A 20,657-nucleotide genomic window follows, 5' to 3' on the forward strand; every position below is an offset into this window, starting at 1 on the left:
GCCCAGTCTGAGGTCCTGAGTGCTCTGGAGCAGGTTTTCATCAAGGATCTCTCTGTACTTTGCTCCGTTCATATTCCCTTCGATCCTGACTAGTCTCCCAGTCCCTGCAGCTGAAAAACATCCCCCACAGCATGATGCTGCCACCACCATGCTTCACCGTAGGGATGGTGCCAGGTTTCCTCCAGACGTGACGCTTGGCATTCAGGCCAATGAGTTCAATCTTGGTTTCATCAGACCAGAGAATCTTGTTTCTCATGGTGTGAGAGTCCTTTAGGTGCCTTTTTGCAAACTGCAAGCAGACTGTCATGTGCTTTTTACTGAGGAGTGGCTTCCGTCTGGCCACTACCATAAAGGCCTGATTGGTAGAGTGCTGCAGAGATGGTTGTCCTTCCGGAAGATTCTCCCATCTCCACAGAGGAACTCTAGAGCTCTGTCAGAGTGACCATCGGGTTCTTGGTCACCTCCCTGACCAAGGCGCTTTTCCCCCAATTGCTCAGTTTGTCCGGGCAAGCCAGCTCTAGTCTTGGTGGTTCCAAACTTCTCCCATTAAAGAATGATGGAGGCCACTGTGTTCTTGGGGACCTTCAATGTGGTGTAGGAGGATTTCATAGAAGAAGCTGGGTTAGTGTCCCACTTCCTGAAAGCGGCAGCTCTTGCCTTTAGCTCAGTGCGGATGTTGCCTATAATCCATGGCTTCTATTGGGGATATGTATGTACGGTCACTGTGGGGACGACTTCATCAATGCACTTATTAATGAAGCCGGCGACTGATGTGGTAAACTCCTCAATGCCATCGGATGAGTCCCAAGTGAAATTCTTATGTTTCTTGCAGTATCAACGTTTAGGATCGCTATGTTTGATCCACAGTTACCAGGATGACATGCACTATACACTGGGATGTCCTTAAAAGAATGAGGCTATGTTTGTCGTATTATGAAGAAACATTTGCACTGAAACACGCACTTGAATGCACTCATGATTCCATTCTAAATTACAATCTGTTTATCTGAAGTTCCTTTTGAAAGCCTAATGCCTTGATCACACTGACAGCTTCATTGCGCAAAATAGTATGCAACATTCACCTTCTGCTACTATTTCTGTCAAGCCGTCTACGCATACAGTTTGACGCATACCTACAATAAATCCTTTGTATGTAAGACACAGAACACAATGCAATTGCCTCTGCAAAGCAAAGCTGCAAGGCAAACGCAGCGTTCCATTGGAAATGAATGTACTTGTGGTGTACCAAAACGCATTGACACTGTCGGTGTGATCCAGGCATAACAATGTAAGATCATATTTTATCACTTCGCTAGCCATGTTGACTATGGAATACACTTTCAAATGATGCCCACCTGACCCAGATTGAGATTATAATGGAACGTTTTTGGATTAAGCAAGTTGAAGGTTCTTTCCTTGAGTCATAAAAGTGCTAAATGTGCTACTATGGTCATGCATATGCTTTTTATAGTTCTTCTGTTAGGAACATTTCAATGTGGCCCTTCCATATAGGCCCATTTTTACACGTGTAAAGGGGTTAGCATGGCCACAAAATCATAGTTATGGCTAAACCCCACCCATTTCCAAAATGTATCTAATTAAAATTGGATTTTAAACCTAACCTTAACCACACTGCTAAACGTATGCCTAACCCTAACCTTAAATAGACCAAAGAGCAAATGTTTGACTTTGTGGCTTTGGAATCTGAATTTGTGGCTGTGTTATCTAGTAGCCCTGGCACTCATTTCACTTCCTTTTTGCATTTCAGGTCAGTTGTGAAGAAAAAAAAATCCCTGTTCTCATACAGTAGAACTAGTGACTCACATTGGAAATGTGCAGAGGTCAGGCCTTCGTAAAACGTGCCGGTATTGAACATAATAGTCAGACAACCGTGTTAGTGTTTTGAGTATGGAAATACATTGTCAGCTGCAGTAAAAGTGATCTCTGGCACTTGTAATTAAACATAAACACTTCTATATTTTTACTCTAGCGTGCTCTATTTAGAGGAAGCTAAAGGATATTTTTACTCTAGCGTGCTCTATTTAGAGGAAGCTAAAGGAAAATACCCATCTAGGACTTTCTGGTGTGGTCGACCAAGACAACCTGATGCTTTATGTCGGTTTTTACCAGCTTCCCATTTCTCTTGATTAGATTCCACTTAAAATTCCACCGCTCATGTGATTGAGAGAGGTCGCTGCAGACACCACATTCTGGTTAGACTGGTTCAGTTTGTCTGGAGGGACACTAGGCCTTAATTACCAGCTGTTGTTAAATGGACAGTATCTACACAGGGCACCTCTCTGCTGCAAACATACATTTCAGAGCATGCACTGCTCCAGATTCAATAAGGGGAAGTTCTTAAAAATCTGGCACTGGCCTACACTCCTGGGAGGGGGTACAATATCAGCCAAGGGGGTTAAGCACACTCAAACAATAATTGTATGCCCAAACCTATTCCATAGCCTGTAATAAATGGATTTTAATTCTTCAAGAAGAAAAATATATATTTCCCGGTGCTATGGAAATTGTCCAGAAGCAGTCGTTCAATCCGCTGTGTGTTTTGACAATGACAGCATGTTTCGCATTGTCCTTGCATTGACATCCGTGCTCTGCTCCCATGGGCGTGGGCTGCGCTTGTATGGACACTGCAGGGTTGGGTAAATGGGATGTTTTGTATTTCAAGCTGTCTCTCTCTCTCTCTCTCTCCCTGCCATGGTGACATAGCACCTATACTGCCACATAAACACTTATCTTGGGGCTGCAGTCACAGGGTGTGGGCCCTGTGTCTGCAGTATGAGAGAACTTTATCAGTCTTATCCCCTGCTGCTGAATGGGGCCAGGGACAGGCAACCATGCTGCAACGCCCCTCTCACGCTCTGAAGACTGTTGGATATGTTTGCCACTGTGTGCCCATAGCAATGGCTTCTCATTGATATGCTTTGCCATTCAAACCTGATTCCTGCACTAATCTGATCCTATGTACTTTCCTATGTATCTGTGTGAAATCATGCTTGGTGCTGATGAGCAACTCATCGTGGTAGCGAAGGTTCCGTTAATTAACCCATACACATCCCACTGTTGTTGTTAGCAGTGTGTACTTTCCAGTTTCCCAAGGTGTGTGTGAAAATTCACACAAACAAACTGGCCTTTTACTATGCCTTTGTCAATAGTCCGTGTTGAATGTAGACTGTGGAAACATAACTCATGTCTTTGTCCCATTGTGTTTGTCTGTTTTTCCCCTGGTGGTGTGAGGGATGGTCATATGTCAGGTGGCAGATGTCTCTGTGGTACTAGAATTCCCCTGACTGACATCTCTTTTTATGGTCACTGTTGATAAGTCAGTGTATGATATTGTTGGTTTGATATCAGTGTAGGCCGGTTAGATCGGACTTATGTGTGATTGTTGTATGACATATACACACTGTTTGTGTGTTTTATAGGTGATGTACGTAGGTTAGCGTGAGGGGGCCTGGCCCGGCAGGTCTCTATGGTCTGTAAAACAACTGGGACCAACTTAAGGAAAACTGGAGGATGGACCAGTCAAAACATTTCCCCAAAATATATCCTTATTCCTTTGTAGACATACACTGCCTTCAGAAAGTATTCATACCCCTTGACTTTTTCCACATTTTGTTGTTACAGCCTGAATTCAAAATGTATTAAATGTGTTTTTTTTTTCTCTCACATATCTACACACAATACCACATAATGACAAAGTGAAAACATGTTTTTTGAAAGTTTAGCAAATTTATTGAAAATGAAATACAGAAATATCAAATTTATGTAAGTATTCACACCCCTGACTCAATACTTTGTAGAAGCACCTTTGGCAGCGATTACAGATGTGAGTCTCTCAGGGTAAGTCTCTAAGAGCTTTCCACACCTGGATTGTGCAACATTTTTCAATGGTTCTTTTCAACATTCTTCAAGCTCTGTCAAATTGGTTTTTGATCATTACTACAGAACCAGTTTCAGGTCTTGCCATAGATTTAAGTAGATTTAAGTCAAAACTAACTATGCCACTCAGGAACATTTTCTTCCACTAGCTTTGATGCATTCTTCTAACGTCATCAGAGTGTGCAGCTGAACACGGTATACTGGAAACACTTGGTTTAGTTTTAGTTAAAATAACAATCTTTGTTAAACATAAATACCTAACTTGTTTTTGCATGAATTCACGACACAGTTAGCTTTTCATTTTTTTTTGTTATTGTATGGTTGAAAGGGATGTGGCGAAAGGAACGGCAAATAAGTCTGGCTGCACAACTGATTGGCAAACGTACTGCAAATTGAGAAGTCATGTGACTAAACTGAATATAATTAGAAACTACACTATGAAACAAAGATAAGTGACAAAGAATGATAGTTAATTCTGGGGAAAAAGGCAAACTCAGCTCCATCATTCAATGAATCAAATGGCTCATTCATTACAAAGCCGACTGATATTGGCAACTACTTTAATGATTTTCTCATTGGCAAGATTAGGCATGGGATGCCAGCAGCAAACGCTGACACTACACATCCAAGTATATCTGACCAAATTATGAAAGACAAGAATTGTAATTTCGAATTCCATTTGTTGTCTATCAACAATGACAAGCCACCAGAGTCTGACAACTTGGATGGAAAATTACTGAGGATAATAGCGGACGATATTGGCTCTCCTATTTGCAATATCTTCAATTTAAGCCTACTAGAAAGTGTGTGTCCTCAGGCCTGGAAGGAAGCAAAAGTCATTCCTCTACCTAACAATAGTAAAGCCCCCTTTACTGGCTCAAATAGGCAACCAATCAGCCTTTTACCAACCCTTAGTAAAGTTTTGGGAAAAAATTGTTTTTGGCCTGATACAATGCTATTTTATTTTTAGACTTTCAGCACACTTATAGGGAAGGACATTCAACAAGCACAGCACTTACACAAATTACTGATAATAAAAGATTGTGGGGGCTGTTTTGTTAGACTTCAGTGCGGCTTTTGACATTATCGATCATAGTCTGCTGCTGGAAAAACGTGTTATGGCTTTACACCCCCTGCTGTGTTGTGGAAAAAGAGTGACCTATTATGGTGGAAATTTGCAAGATTATGTTATAATACTTTTATTGCATCAAATGGTTGTTTTATGCAACAGAATAGAGTAAGTATCGTGTGTGTGTTCTACTTAGGATGGGCCTCTGGGAGATAACACTGACAGGAGACTTATGTCTTTTGGGTGATAAAACCTAAAGAGCATTCCAGAGCATGGGTTAATGTTTCTGTTCTATATGGTACCAGGGAGAGATGGCCCCAGGGCCAGACCAATTTAGCTAGTTAGCTTGCACTTGCTAGCTAATTTATCCTATTTAGCTAGCTTGCTGTTGCTAGCTAATTTGTCCTGGGATATAAACATTGAGTTGTTATTTTATCTGAAATGTCCAAGGTCCTCTACTCTGACAATTAACACATAAAACGGTCAACCGAATCGTTTCTAGTCATCTCTCTTCCTTCCAGGCTTTTTCTTCTCTTGACTTTATATTGCAATTGGCAACTTTCATAAATTAGGTGCATTACCGCCACTGACCTCGTTCGTCTTCCAGTCACCCACATGGGTATAACCAATGAGGAGATGGCACGTGGGTACCTGCTTCTATAAACCAATGAGGAAATGGGAGAGGCAGGACTTGCAGCGCGATTTGCGTCAGAAATTGAACTGACTTCTATTTTAGCCCTTGGCAACGCAGACGCTTGTTGGCGCGCGCGAGCAGTGTGGGTGCAATAATTGAATAACATGCATGTCTACATTTATTTCGCAACGTTCGCGCATGTGACGCGAACGGTGTAGTCAGCCTGTTAGACAATCTTTGTACCCTGGTGGTGTACAGCTTTCATTGAAATATGAACAAAGGTGATGTTAAACTTTTTCTAATGTTGGGGTCACTAGAATAAGTCACCAAATTTGAAGTTGAACAAAATATCATTTAGGGGGTTTTCTTTGCTGTTAAACACAGTGGCACCCTTGAGACAACACAAGGGTTAAGTGCCTTGCTCAAGGGCACATCAGATCTGTTCTACTCGCCCACCGCTCTTAACTACCTACCTCGTAATGTCTTACCAAGCCATCTTGTGATTTCACCTGACATGCCAAAGATAAAGATGTAAACAAGAGGAAAAGGAGGTTATAAAGTCTGTTCTGCTTATCACTACTGTAATCATATGTCAGAAGCAATAGGATGTATTGCTTTGATTGCTGTTTCAAAGGAGAACCAATGTCTTCCCTTTTCTAGCTCAAAAGGTGAAAGTCATTGTTAAGTAACAAGTAATCAAGCCAAGTCTATATTTGGGTTGATCTTTGGCTAATGTCGGTTATCGGTAATCATGGGAAGACTGCCGCAACTGGTTTTATCTAATCCACAACTCGGTTGCAACAGCAGCAAATATTCTTGGTATCAGCACAACATTGTATAACGCTGCACTGTGCATTTCTCAAGACTAACAGCCTATGCTTGCAACTTGGTTTGGGCAATAAATGTTCAAACGCAACACTAGGTTTCCAGAAGAAGGAAGTACAACCACAGCACTCAAGGTTTACTTGTTTTTATTAAGAGTTAAGTATGGTACAGGTATCACTCCAGAGAGCATAACACAAGTGATCATATGGATAGTTCTACTTTATGGTACAAAGCATTTGCACAGGCGCACCAGATGAACTGAAAAACCAAGTCCTAGTATCAAACACTAGAACCATTCATCGAGCACCATAGACGGGTTGGCTGACGTCAAGAAACTGATGCGCGCATCAATATGTCCGGAAGCCGCACATTATGACTGAATGGTCAGATAGCTAGCAACAATGACAAAGCTGCCATGTGGGGAGTCGTAAGTGGCTCGTATATTATTTATACCATTTATTGTTTTGACTGATTTCATGTCAAAGCAAATATGGCTAAAATTCGCTAGCTAACCAACAAATGTAAGTATGTATTTGAGAGAAGTGCTCATTGTGCAGATGTATTTGTTTTCAATAAACATATGGCGACTTAATAAAGTTTACATGTTGTCAATCTAAATCAACCCCGTCTGTTTTGCCCAATAGTTGAGCACCCGTCGGTTTTGTTGCTAAACAACCAACCCGTCTGTGGTGTTTCTCCTCTCCAACTCTCCTTCACAGAGAGCCATGTACACATTTTCAAGAATCTTTGTTCTAAGCACTATGGAGAGACAGCTAAAGAAGTATTATGCAGAAAGACGTACACAAAAGGTCATCAATACATGTTCATTTGATTGGTACTAAAATGTTTACGCGGAGATGTTTTCTTCGTTGGATTCAGCCAATCGAAAGTCATATCAATGGAAACTCGATATTGGGCACAACGTTTTCAGCTTGCATCTTTTGTAACATGAAAACACTTGCACAGCAGTGGAAATCTCAACACACAGGTGATATATAGGAGGCAAGCCGACCCCGTTTTCACAATGGATCCGCTAAATACAATGAAGCAAACTTTAGGCAAATAAAGCAGAACCAGAATTATGGTAGTGCGATAAGGGTAGATGTATTGGGAATGCCTTTAGGTTTAGATTGTAAGATCAGAAGAAGACATATAACAATGAAAAGAATGGCTTTGTTTACATTACTTGATACTCTTATTTGAGTATAGGGGTTAACCAAATACCCACAAGGCATAGTCACTACAAAAACCAGCCATTCATATTAGTGACATTCATTTCAGAACCCTTTACCACATTCCATAAAAACAAGTGTTCCTAAAACATGTTTGATTCAAATATCTTATTTCTGTCGCACCAAAACCTCCTGCCTCACGTCACCCCCAAATTAAAGGAAAATAATGTTACATATTCATGTGAGCTGGTCCTTTCGGGACTAGTGATTCTCAGTCACATTGCGGATTCGCTTTAGAGCCCAAGGCTAATCTTGCTAGCTTGACAAGGTATTGACAACTCCACTGTGATTATAGGATGCAAATTCACAGAATTCCATCAGACCTAAATGCTCAGAACAATCAGATAATGGTAGTAGCTACAGTAACCCCAGTATACTTCAGACTGGTGGCAGGAGGCATATCTCCATGACAACAAAGGAAAATAAAATTAAAAAAGCCCAGTCCCAGGAGAGAATTGGAGGAAAAGGGGAATCAAGACATTGTGTGCGAGGATCAGCATTGAAGTGGCTCCTCAAAAAATATCTTCAGAAAACTACTGCATATACTTGTCACATCTGGAAAAGACAGGGAAAGGAAGTCTAATTAATCCAGGAACAAATAATGAACAAAATGGACCAAAATAATCCCATGTTGGTGTTCAGAGAAATACGACTATTTCAACATTTCTCAAACTCGGTCCTGGGGACCCCAAGGGGTGCAGCTTTTGCTTTTTGCCCTAGCACTACACAGCTGACTCAAATAATCAACTCAACTTGAAATCGGCTTTGTAGTGCTACGGCAAAAACCAAAAAGGTGCACCCCTTAGAGACTATTAAGATTCTTACCTGTATAGGGACCCTGTGTAGCCACTTCTCTTTGTCTCCACCGATTTCCATACAGGAAAATAGATCACATACTGTGGGAGGGGCAAGTCGCTCCTGAAATCAGACCAAGGAACACAGTATGGTCAGTGACCCAGCTTTTGCTTGAGGCTTAAATAGATTCACTGGTTGACAGATTACAAAAAAAAAGTATTACAAAGACTACTATACACGAGTTTGTCCCATCAGTCCATGATCCATAACCTTACCTGAGCATTGGCCCTCTTGCGGACAAGCCACTTGTCTTCCTCTGGTTCTGTGCTGGGTTGCTCCTTTGTTGTCTCCTGACTCGGTGTGGCAGCGGTGCTACTGTGTGTCTTCTCAGGTAAAATCCAGCACTCTGGCTGCAGTGGTTTGCTTAAAGGACTTTCTGACTTGGGGCCATTGAACTGGGAGCTGTGTTCCTCCATGCTGGCCTTTTCACCCTGGGAGGCTGGTGGAGACAACCAGGCTGAGAGGGATGACATGACTGGGGATGTGGAACCCATGGTCTTGCGAGGCTCGCTAGGGTAGAGCCAGGCCTCCAGGATGGCCTGAACCTTCTGTTCTTGCTCTTGATAGTCGAGGATGGACTGCTTGCTGGGGTTGTTCTTGTCCACAGAGACCCCGTTCTTGTCCCGACCCTCCTTCTTGAGGAGCCAGGCGCAGAGGGCTTCTTTGCCGCAGTTCTTGTCACACACACACTGAGAGTAGCTGGAGCAGGACTCGTTGGCTTTGCACGACTGCTGTACTGGAATAGCCTGCTGCAGCCAGATCTCCACAGAGCTGGGTGTGTTGGGGGTTTGGGGTGTGGTGGTGGCAGGGGTGATGGCTGCTGAGGCTGGGAGGGTCTTCAGACACAAGAGTTTGCCCAGGTTCTCAATCGCCACAGGCTTGGTGTGGGTCGCACAGCACGATCCGCAGTCGGATTTGAGCAGCCACTCGCTGGAGGAGAAGCCCTCCTGGAAAGGTTTGAAGATCTGCTTCCACCTGTCAGGTTCAGATGCCTGGCAGCTCTTGCTGGTGGTTTCCTTGGCAACAGTTGCCGGGGTGATGAGCCAGTCGCTCAGGTCATCAGTCTTAGCCCACTCTTGCTCCTCCTCCTCTTGGCCCACCTCTTCCTCCAGAGCCATGTCTAACTCAGACTCATCGATTTTCTCGATGGAGAAGGTTGAGCTGCTGCTACAGCTGGTTCTCTCTCTGATGGGAGTCTTCTTTTGCAGCCACATCTCCAGATTATTCAGCTGGCCCCAGGCCTTGTGGAAGTCAAAGGGGGCCATGGGGCAAGATGACTGAAGGACAGAGGAAAAAGAAAACAGTCCAGATGCTAAAAATAGTCGGTGTAATCAGCCACGCAACTCGAAATTTCAACACTATTTTGACTTATTAACTTCAAAATGGGTTTTCATGTGAAATTAGATGTGGTAAATGTAAATTAAAAGTTCACCCTGTTTCTCGATAGACTAAAAACCACAAAGAAGTTAATTTCCCGCCATCTGCTCTCACCTGAACATCCCTGCGGGTGATCAACCAATCCTGTGGGTTCTTGCTCGACTGGTATCCAACTGGGGCAGTAGTCTCTGGACGGTTTCCAAGGAGCCAGTCGGCAAGAGGTGCAGACTCCACCCTCTACAAACAAACAAAAAACGAGTGGGCATGTCAGTACAGTGCATTTCTGTGTGGGTGGGGACTCTGTGCAAAAGCAATCCAGAGTCACCACCGCTTTAGATGGAAAAGTGTCATCTGTGACATCAAGGTACAAACCTGTTTCTTAGCTGCGATTGGACAACCCTCCTGAAGCCATTGTCGCTCGCTGGCATTTGAGCTTTGAGAGGCGATATTCAGCACAGGGCCTCCTTCCACGTGCTGGGGAGGTGAAAGGGAAGTTATGAACATTATATCAATAGTGACCATGGGAGATGTCAGGGTATTATGTAAGAAGCACTAACACATAACATGGATCGAGGCCACAAGGTAATCAGTCATCTAGGACAGCATAACCAGTAGAATCACTATGTTACCTCAAAACTCCAATCCCCAACATTTCCCCAGCATGTTGATAAGACGCAATTGTATACCTCCACAAAGAACATCAGAATTTGTTTTTCCTAACACTCTTTCCTTGACTACAACTGATATTAAATATAAAAATGTACATGTTAAAAACCTAGGATATATACCTTTAGTAAACCTAAGCCGTGTGTGCATTTCTGCTTGTAGCTCCCAGTGGGTCACGTACCTGGGTGGCAATGGTGCCAAAGGAGGTGATGGCCTGGCGCAGGGAACGAGTGTCAGCCTGGAAGCTCATCTCAGGGGTTTCCTCAGGAGTCAGGTTCAGAGAAGATAACCTGAACACAGAGACATTTTAGTAGTCCACCCAAAATTCACCCCACACATCTCGCCATCCCCTACTAAACGCATTCCACGCTTCAGGATGACAACGATAGAGGTATTATGGAAGCAAATACAGAAAGGCTGAAATGATAGCTCAAGCGCCATGTCTTAAGCGGGCTCCCAAACCACATTCGATCCAAGACAGTGGCTATTGTGCCGTCTCGTACTTTTCCATGCAGCCGGTGAGCTGGTTGGCCAGGTCGTTGCTGTTGGAGTTTTCCAGCTGATGGATGAGAATGTCAAACTGGCCTCGGAGCTGTGGGCAAAAGAGAGAGGGAGAGAAAAGGAGAAGGTCAGACCTGGCGCCATTAACCCGAAGAGGTGGTCACTGAAGTAAGAAACAAAATGGAACTTGATCTTCAGAGGTTTCTGAGCAGACACTGTGCAGAGTGCAGTGAATCTTGCAGTGAGTGTGCAGACACCTGGGTTAATACTCACCAAGTGAAGCTGATGTAGCTGTGCCTGCAGAGCCTCTCCCTTTAGCTGCTGCACAAGGTCAATCTGCTCCAGGAGCCACACCTCACGGGAACGCATAGACTCCAGGTGTCTGCTGATACAGGTGTGAAGCTGGGACTTCACCTGTAAACACCAGAGAAATGAGCAAAACAGTAAAAAAATATATATAATAATAATCTGCATACGAGAATACACACACACACACACACACACACACACACACACACAGCACGTCAAGTCATGGCCCTGAGAACTGATACAGAACACTCAAGGGCTGAGTAGCTTCTTTAATCTCCTGCTGCTGACACTAAGCAAGGTCAGATGCACAGACAAGACAGCACACTGACCTATACACCCATCTGCAATCTGCTCCAAGCATAAGGGCAAAGAAGGGCATTCACATAAGGTTTTACCTATTCCTCTGCTGGTTAGTCAGAAAAAGGTTGATTGATTCTCTAAGACGCAGTGAGAAGTGAGCTGCTGCAGTAGTGGATGCTCTGCTGTCGGTGTACTCTCAGACGGCAATGACCAGCCTCTCCCCCTGCTGCTGCCTTATAAAAAGGCAGGTCTGGGGAACTCTATCCCGTAGTCATGCTTCAATTATTGGTCTCTCCGGTTCCCGTTCTCACCCTCATAACATGAGCCACATACTAATCATTAACTGGGGTCACGACAGGAGGACAAAGACCCATTTAAACAACACATCTAACATATCAGGGCTTAGCCTGTCTGCCACAGTTATGACATACAATAATGCCATGGATCACTTTGTGGAATACTAATGATTACCCTGCCAGGTGTACTAGGCTTCCCAGCACATCAAAACATACACCCAATAGCCATCTGCCTTCCTGAGGCCTGGGGTGACTAACCATGGTGCTTGTCCTAAATCCTTGAAAACTACTTTGTTTAGAGCATAGAGCCCATTGTATGTCCTGACATAACCGGAGCACAAAGACTGACCCAGTGGGGGTTCCTCCTGAGCCACTAGAACTGTGTCATTCCTGGATGGGGCCAAGGGTTGTAAGAGGGTCTTCTGACTCACCTCTCTGGAGTTATCCTGGAGCTGGACCTCAGCCCTCGTCACCCCGCCGATGGCGTCCTCCAGCTGACAGCGGGCCTGCACACACTGCCTGAGGGTGGCCTTCTCTCGCTCCTCCACAGTAAACATTCTGCAGAGAGGCACAGCTATTACAGGGTTAACCTTTGCGATATAGTATGTTACTTTGACAGAACAGCATTTCTTTGCGTTTTCTTTCCAAAGACTTAAATCCTCCCTTTGTTCAGTGAACCACTGTCTGCTTTCAGGGATCAACTGTGAGTCGAATGGGGGGTTGCGCTTGAACAATCGACAAAATTCATTGGCTATGCACTAGTAAAGTGAGTGCTTCCCCTAGTCAAATATTACGTGAGAATGGTAATATGTTACAGTCAGCAGTGAGGTTAGATTTCTGTTCCCTTTTGCTGTGAAACCCCCACATCAACTCTCGCTTTCCTGCTCTCTCTCGTTTTCACTTCTGCTTTACATCTCTTAACACAGAGAATTTTAGGGAAAGTAAGTATCAGATTTAAGAAATGAAACAAGGTGCATACTACCATTACAGTAGACTAATTGTCATTGTGACCATCAACAGACTCATGATCAGGTTCCAGGCTCCACAGGGAGATCCTACTATACTGAGTGCTGTATACTGTTAATCACTAGCATGTGTGGAGACTCCCGAAAATTGTTCATTTTAGCAAGGGCATTAAGTTGGAAGGAATGTTTAGGCTAGGCTATCAGTTCTAAATTGGTCTCATAGCTTCTTGTTGACTCAGCCCAACACCAGCTTTGAGGTATCTCACATAATATCCCTCACTCTGTCATCATTGAGCCCACAAAACCGCATCCTAAAATGTTTGCTCAATCACTACCTGTCATAGCCATTGTGCCGGGTTTTTGACAGATTAGTTAGTTTAGGATATCGGTTCCCAAGTATTCCCACATAAAGACGTATGTGATCGTATCTAAATGTAAACAAGTTATGATGAATTTATTGTTATTTTCAAATGCAATCTCTTTTTGGACATTATTATAATAATTTGTACACTACAAATTCACAACTATGTTCCGGCCCCCTAAACATGAATTCTCTTCGCCAAAAATAGTCCCACCATTTAATCGAGTTTTAACCGGTTGGTCAATACATTTATGCGGGTTTAAATGTCATGTAACCTTAACTCCGGTAAAAAAAAAAATGGAGGCGCTTGTCTCGACGAGGCTCAAATATTCCAGCTGGCCATGTAAGAACATGGTGTATTCTTGAAAAACAGCCGTACAACGCCAACCACAAACTCCTAAGGTTATAGCTACCTTGTGTTGCTGGGTCTCCAGTGATATCTCTCCGTTTGAATCCTTTGATATAGCTCCCTTGCTGTTTGCTTTCATGTGCCATTTATTTATCAAGCCCCGAACCAAGGCCGGTTGCTACGTCATAGGTTGTTTCCGTCAGATAGTGGGCAAAGCAACCCTTTCTTCTATTTCTATGGCTCAAACAGCATCAGTTTCACATTCCACACGTACACCACCACTAGTAGGAAGAGAAGGGCCCTTCAAAGGGGGTTCAAGACAGACAAGCGAATCCTTTTCAGCTTGTCACACACACACACACAACCCAAAAAAATGCACAAGCCCAAGGCGCGATGAACACACGAATGATTTTCCATGTGGGAAATACACTTCCAGCCATCACCAGAAAGGCGAAGAGTTCCACACTCACTATTTCATATGATTGGAAAAATTTCACATATATAACAGCTTCTTCTTTCCCATAGTGATACAAATCAAATCTTATTGGTCACATACACATGGTTAGCATATGTTATTGCGAGTGTAGCGAAATCCTGATCCTGGGGTCTCGAAGGGGTACACATTTTTATTTTTGCCCTAGCACTACATATCTAATTCCACTAATTAACTCATTAAATATTTGATTGGTGGAATCAGGTGTTAGGGCAAAAATAATGAAATCAAATTGTATTTGTCTCATAATGTTACGTGTGTAGCAGATGTTATTGCGGGTGTTGCGAAATGTGCACCCCCAGGACTAGGCGAAACACTGTCTGGGTGGGGATCCCATATAACACTATCGATTATTACCAGCATGTTATCTATAGCTACCTAGTATAATTAAACAAATGCAGTCTCTTGGCTGTTTCATACAGCTTGCCCGCTCAATGAAGTCGAAAGACGTTTAGTTACTCGCTAGCATTACTGTAGCAACTAACTTCACCTTAGCTAATTTGTGTGCGCAGAGGTCGTTAGCTAAAACAGCTAACAGAGTTAGACAGCTGCCGTTGTTTCAGAACTTAGTAGCTAAATGTTTACATGCCACCGGCAGCACCTACCCTTTCCCCTTGTATTGCACTTTTGACTTAGACATCGATGTAACTAGCTCAGTGGTTTTACAAATATAATGAACACCGGCAAAAGTCAACTGCTTCTCTTTTCACCGGGGAAAAACCGAATCAAGTATATAAACCCTGGATTGCATATGTATTGGCCTTTGTGAGGATTTGAAGCCGTCGGTCGGCCATATTGGCACTTCCAAGTAGGAGCATCCTCCATAGGAATGAATCGAATTCTACAGTATTTCAATGAAATGTTAAGGACAAAATTACAAATAAGTATTTTGTTGTAGTGGGGACAGTAACATTACAAAGGAAAATATTTTATGTTTAGCTCACAATATAATGTAAATGTAAGAATAAACGTGTCAAAAACGAATGTAGACATTAATAAATGCCTTTCTATAGCTTCTAAAATGTTTTACAATGGAGGTGTGCCAAGATTCTGCCCGTTCTACCGGTCACATTCTGTTAAAGGTCCCCAACGCACACACATCCCCGGGTCACTCGTCTTTTCAGTTCACTGCAGCTAGCGACTGGAACAAGCTGCAACAAACACTCAAACTGGGCAGTTTTATCTCAATCATGGGCACTCTTACTGACAGTTGTGGCTGCTTTGCGTGATGTATTGTCTCTACCTTCTTACCCTTTGTGCTGTTGTCTGTGCCCAATAATGTTTGTACCATGTGTTGCTGCCTTGCAATGTTGTCTTAGGTCTCTCTTTATGTAGTTTTGTCCTATATTTATGTTTTTATTTTTTATTTATCCCAGCCCCCTTCCCGGCAGAAGGTATTTTGCCTTTAGGTAGGCCGTCATTGTAAATAAGAATTTGTTCTTAACTGGCTTTCCTAGTTAAATAAAGGTTAAATAAAAAAAAATATGGCTCCGCGGTGGATTCACTACAGCGTCCCCGTAGTCATCCAGGGTTTATACATATCGTTGGTAAAACCAGACAGAAAGAGGCAACGCGAGAGGATTTACTCCACCCACAATATTTTTGTATGTAGATCTATGAGTTGTGCGTTCCCACACACTATTAGACGCTGTATTGCTGCCTTTCTCAAATCGGAGTACGAATTATACATATAAATATTTTAATAGCTTTACACCTGGTGCAGGCCGGTGGGAAAGAGAAACAACAGCTTCCTTGCTATTTCGTTGCTGCCTGTCATTTGAACCCAAAATTGTTACAATCGAAAATGTGGTTACATAAAACAGCCAACTCACAGAGGATTGCCCTCAGCATACCACCTGCAATATAAGAGGACATGCTTAAGTCTACCTCCCCACATTCCTCACTCTTCCTTTCTGGGTGTTTCCCCGGTAACAATAACCCACAATGACCCGTCCTCAGCCTTGTCAACAGAACCTCAGCCCTCCTTTCCATCCCCAGATACCTATGGACCTTCTTAAGAATTATGATGTGCCTTCCCCGTTCCTCCACTCATGTTGCCACTCCTGGGTCAACCCCTCTGCTATGATGCTCCTACACCCCCCAACAGGACCACCATATCTACCTCCCTCTTCAGAGTTACATTATCTAGTGCCTCATTTCCCCCTACCTAAAGTGCCATCAACAGCTCTATCAGGTTTGGACATGACTTTGACTTCCCTTCTCTCAGCGGAACCAGGCTAGCAGCAGAGTCTGAACACAAAATTACCCTTTTATGCCCCACTTCTTCCCCCCATCCCAATGCCCACACTCGTGTTAGCGTTTCAGCAAAGACTGAAGCTCCACCAGACAGCCGCATCCCAAACCCTGCTCTCCCACTGCCTGGGTCCCTTGACCCATCTGAAGATCTGCAAACAGAGACCCCACGCCCGCTGTAGATGTGCCTCAACCACCACAAGGCAGTCCTCAGTCCTTATTTCAAAATAAGAGTCCCTCGCTTTGTCATGCCAAAATAAAAACTCCAGCGATTTCCTATTTTCTAAATAATTCTAATTCTCGACACATTGGTGCGGCTGGCTTCTGGGTTAAGCGAGCAGTGCGGCTTGGCAAGGTTGTGTTTTGGAGGACGCATGTCTCTCGACCTTTGCCTCTCCCGAGTCCATAGGGGAGTTGCAGCGATGAGAAAAGACTAACTACTAATTGTATATCACAAAATTGTGGAGAAAAGGGGGTAGTAAAAAAGAAAAAAATATAAGGTTTGTTGAGATCGGTGTGGAAGAACTTGAACAAACTGCACAGAGCCCTGACCTCAACCCCATCAAACCTTTGGGATGAATTGGAGCGCCGATTGCGAGCCAGGCCTAATCTCCCTATATCAGTGCCCGACCTCACTAATGCTCGTAGCTGAATGTAAGCAAGTCCCTGCAGAATTGTTCAAACATCTAGTGGAAAGCCATCCTAGAAAAGTGGAAGCTGTTATAGCAGCAAAGGGGGACCAACTCCATACTAATGCGGGGGGCCAGCACAGAAAAAAAAAAAACTTGTATGAAATGTATGCATTCACTACTGTAAGTCGCTCTGGATAAGAGCGTCTGCTAAATGACTCAAATGTCAAATGTAAATTATTTTGGAATGAGATGTTTGACGAGCAGGTGTCTATATACTTTTGATCATACAGTACCAGTTTTGGACATACCTACTCATTCCAGGGTTTTTCTTTATTTTTAGTATTTTATACATTGTAGAATAATAGTGAAGACATCAAAACTATGAAATAACACATATGGAATCATGTAGAAACCAAAAAAGTGTGAAATCAAAATATATTTATATTTTATATTTGAGATTCTTCAAACTAGCCACAGTTTGCCTTGACAGCTTTGCACACTCATGGCAGGTGAGGTAGTCACCTGGAATGCATTTCAATTAACAGGTGTGCCTTGTTAAAAGTTAATTTGTGGAATTTCTTTCCTGTGTTTGAGCCAATCAGTTGTGTTGTGACAAGGTACGGTGGGAATACAGAAGATAGCCCTATTTGGTAAAAGACCAAGTCCATATTATGGCAAGAACAGCTCAAATAAGCAAAGAGAAACGACAGTCTGTCATTACTTTAAGACATGAAGGTCAGTCAATCCGGAAAATTAAGAACTTTGAAAGTTTCTTCAAGTGCAGTCGCAAAAACCATCAAGCGCTATAATGAAACTGGCTCTCGTGAGGACTGCCACAGGAAAGGAACACCCAGAGTTACCTCTGCTGCAGAGGATAAGTTCATTACAATTAGCTGCACCTCAGATTGCAGTCCAAATAAATGTGTCATGACGTGGCCCTTTCTGGGTATAGATCGTGGCTTCCCCCTCTCCTACACCCAGGTTCTGTTATCTCAGGTCGTAAGTTCCTGGTGGAGACTCTCTCTCCCTGGTCATGCAGTATGGAGAGAGTTTCACAGTAGAACAAAGGAACTTCTACTACATCACAGAATTTGAGAACTGAACAATATCCATATTTTGGAGAATGTGTAAACGGTCTAGGTCTGAGTCAGACCGAAACTAGATAAAGAGAAGTAACCACTGTCTGGTTTTGACATTTTGATCTTGTGACAGTAGACAATGCTAATAAATTCAGAGAAGCTTCTGCTATGTTCCTGTTGTCAACTTCTGTCAGCAATTTCATTAATAAAGGTTTTTGATTGATTTACTTGAAGATATTGTCTGAATGCTAATTTCACCAATGAGCCAATGATTGACAAGGACCAAGGAACGAACCCCAACAGACCCCTGACGTATCCCTTACAACAGACACTATCAGGAGCCGCCACCATGAGTAGCCAGAGACTAATGAACTGACTCTCCAGCAGACGGACCAACGATTCCAACAGAGAATATAACGACATATTGGCGTAAATATATTAATTGCAATTATTCCCGAATGAGCGAGCGTTCATGTGCAAAGGATTAGAATTTCAATGAATATAATTATCCACTGTGTGTAGTGATCCATTTTGTCTTTCCCGCTCTTTCTCAGTCCACATGATGCTTTGCTGGTGACACTGTCTGTGATTTATTTAGAATTCAAGGCACGCTTAAATAGCATGGTTACCACAACATTCTGCAGTGATACGCCATCCCATCTGGTTTGCGCTTAGTGGGACTATTATTTTGTTTTTCAACAGGACAATGACCCAACACACCTCCAGGCTGTGTAAGGGCTATTTGACCAAGAAAGAGAGTGATGAAGTGCTGCATCAGATGACCTGGCCTCCACAATCACCTGACCTCAATCCAATTGAGATGGTTTGGGATGACTGATAATTGACTGATAATTTCCTCATATGAACAGTAACATTTATCAGAGGTCAGAATATAGAGATTGTAGAGGAATACAAATACCTGGGTGTCCTCTTGGACAATAAGCTTCAGTGGAGTAAATGTACAGACCTGATCTACAAAAAGAGTCAACAGAGACTGTACTTTCTCAAAAAGCTTTTAATGTAGACTGTACTATACTGACTCTGTTTTACAAATCTTTCATTGAGAGTATTTTAACTTTTTGTATTGTTTGTTGGTTTTCAAATACCACTGTCAGCCAGATAAATATGCTGAGAAGGATTAACACCACAGCAAGCAAGGTACTTGGAGTCAAACAGACAGGCCTGGATGAGATCTTTAAGGTCAGGGCCATCCGCAAGGCTCACAAAATCATTTTAGACCCAAGCCACCCCCTGTAACCGGACTTTGAAATACTCCTCTCTGGGTGCAGGTATAGGGCACCCCCTCAGCAGGAAAAACAGAAGCAGACAATCATTTGTGCCAGGTGTGATATCCCTCCTAAATAGCTCGGACTAATGTTCCTATCGACTCAGTAAGGCCAGCAGGCTAATCTTTATTATTTTAATGTAATTTTTTTAATGTTTTATTGTATGTAACTGTTATGAAAGTTGTATTGTCAATTTTGTTTTGTATTTAAATGCCACTTTAAATGTGTACATGACACTGCAACAACATTTCCCCATGGGGACAATAAAGTCAGTAAGTAAGTAACTCTGTCATAGGCGTCGAAAGGGAAAGACCAAGGCACAGCGGGTATAGTGCTCATCTTCTTTCTTTATTTTGATTAAAGTGAACACTTAAACAAAAATACTAACAAACGCCAAAATGACAGTTCCATAAGGTACAAGACTATAACGGAAAAAAACCACCCACAAACCCAAAGGAAAAAACAGGCTGCCTAAGTATGGCTTCCAATCAGAGACAACGAGAAACACCTGCCTCTGATTGGAAACCATACTCGGCCAAACATGGAAAAAGAAACATAGAAATAGAAAACTAGAACCAAAATCCCCTAAACCAAAAAAACACAAAACACACAAAACAAACACCCCCTGCCACGCCCTGACCATACTACAATTACAAATGACCCCTTCACTGGTCAAGACGTGACAAACTCAGTAAGATCTTTGAAATTGTTGCGTTTATGTTTTTGTTCAGTATATATATGGTTTTTTCCCCCACATTCTTCCTTTCTCCCTATTATTTGGATGGCAGGTAGCCTAGTGGTCAGATCGGATCCCCGAGCTGACAAGGTAAAAATCTGTTGTTCTGCCCCTGAACAAGGCAGTTAACCCACTGTTCCTAGGCTGTCGTTGAAAATAAGAATTTGTTCTTAACTGACTTGCCTAGTTAAATAAAGGTAAAATATGGCGTTAAAGTTTATCCATTTTCCACCCATCCAGTAGGTGGAGGCATGCACCTCTAACATTGTTTGTGGACAGCCATAATACCATAGAAGAAGCGTCCACGATCACGGGTGGGTCTGAGGACAGGAAGAGAAGACCGGAGGAAGTGCGATGAAGTGAAGGCATAACAATGGTGTTTAGTATAAACCTACGTCCCCGGAATACAAGCCAACTGGAATTTCTTAAATCTACTTCATCGCTTGAGAATCTTGAGATGGAGGCGGATAGTGGGAGTTCAGAGATCGAATCCCACAAAGAAAAGTGAAAAGGAACAACCTGGGTTGACAGGTGTGGGGAAG

General features: G+C 42.9%; 1 protein-coding gene across 4 annotated transcripts; it reads right to left on the reverse strand.

Annotated features, from left to right (window-relative positions):
- Positions 1-6,554: 6,554 nt before the first annotated feature.
- LOC100306816 (nuclear receptor coactivator 4) lies at positions 6,555-14,861 on the reverse strand. Of its 4 annotated transcripts, none has more exons than XM_014201214.2 (10): positions 14,735-14,861; positions 12,393-12,519; positions 11,330-11,470; positions 11,059-11,147; positions 10,737-10,845; positions 10,262-10,363; positions 10,004-10,126; positions 8,728-9,789; positions 8,483-8,575; positions 6,555-8,212 (listed from the first exon to the last, which is right to left on the reverse strand). In XM_014201214.2, exons 1-10 carry the CDS (start codon positions 14,767-14,769, stop codon positions 8,207-8,209), a joined length of 1,887 nt encoding a protein of 628 aa, XP_014056689.1. In that variant the 5' UTR covers positions 14,770-14,861; the 3' UTR covers positions 6,555-8,206.
- Between the last annotated feature and the right edge of the window lie 5,796 nt (positions 14,862-20,657).

This window comes from Salmo salar, chromosome ssa01, assembly GCF_905237065.1.
Source record: "Salmo salar chromosome ssa01, Ssal_v3.1, whole genome shotgun sequence".
In the NCBI taxonomy this organism is placed as follows: domain Eukaryota; kingdom Metazoa; phylum Chordata; class Actinopteri; order Salmoniformes; family Salmonidae; genus Salmo; species Salmo salar.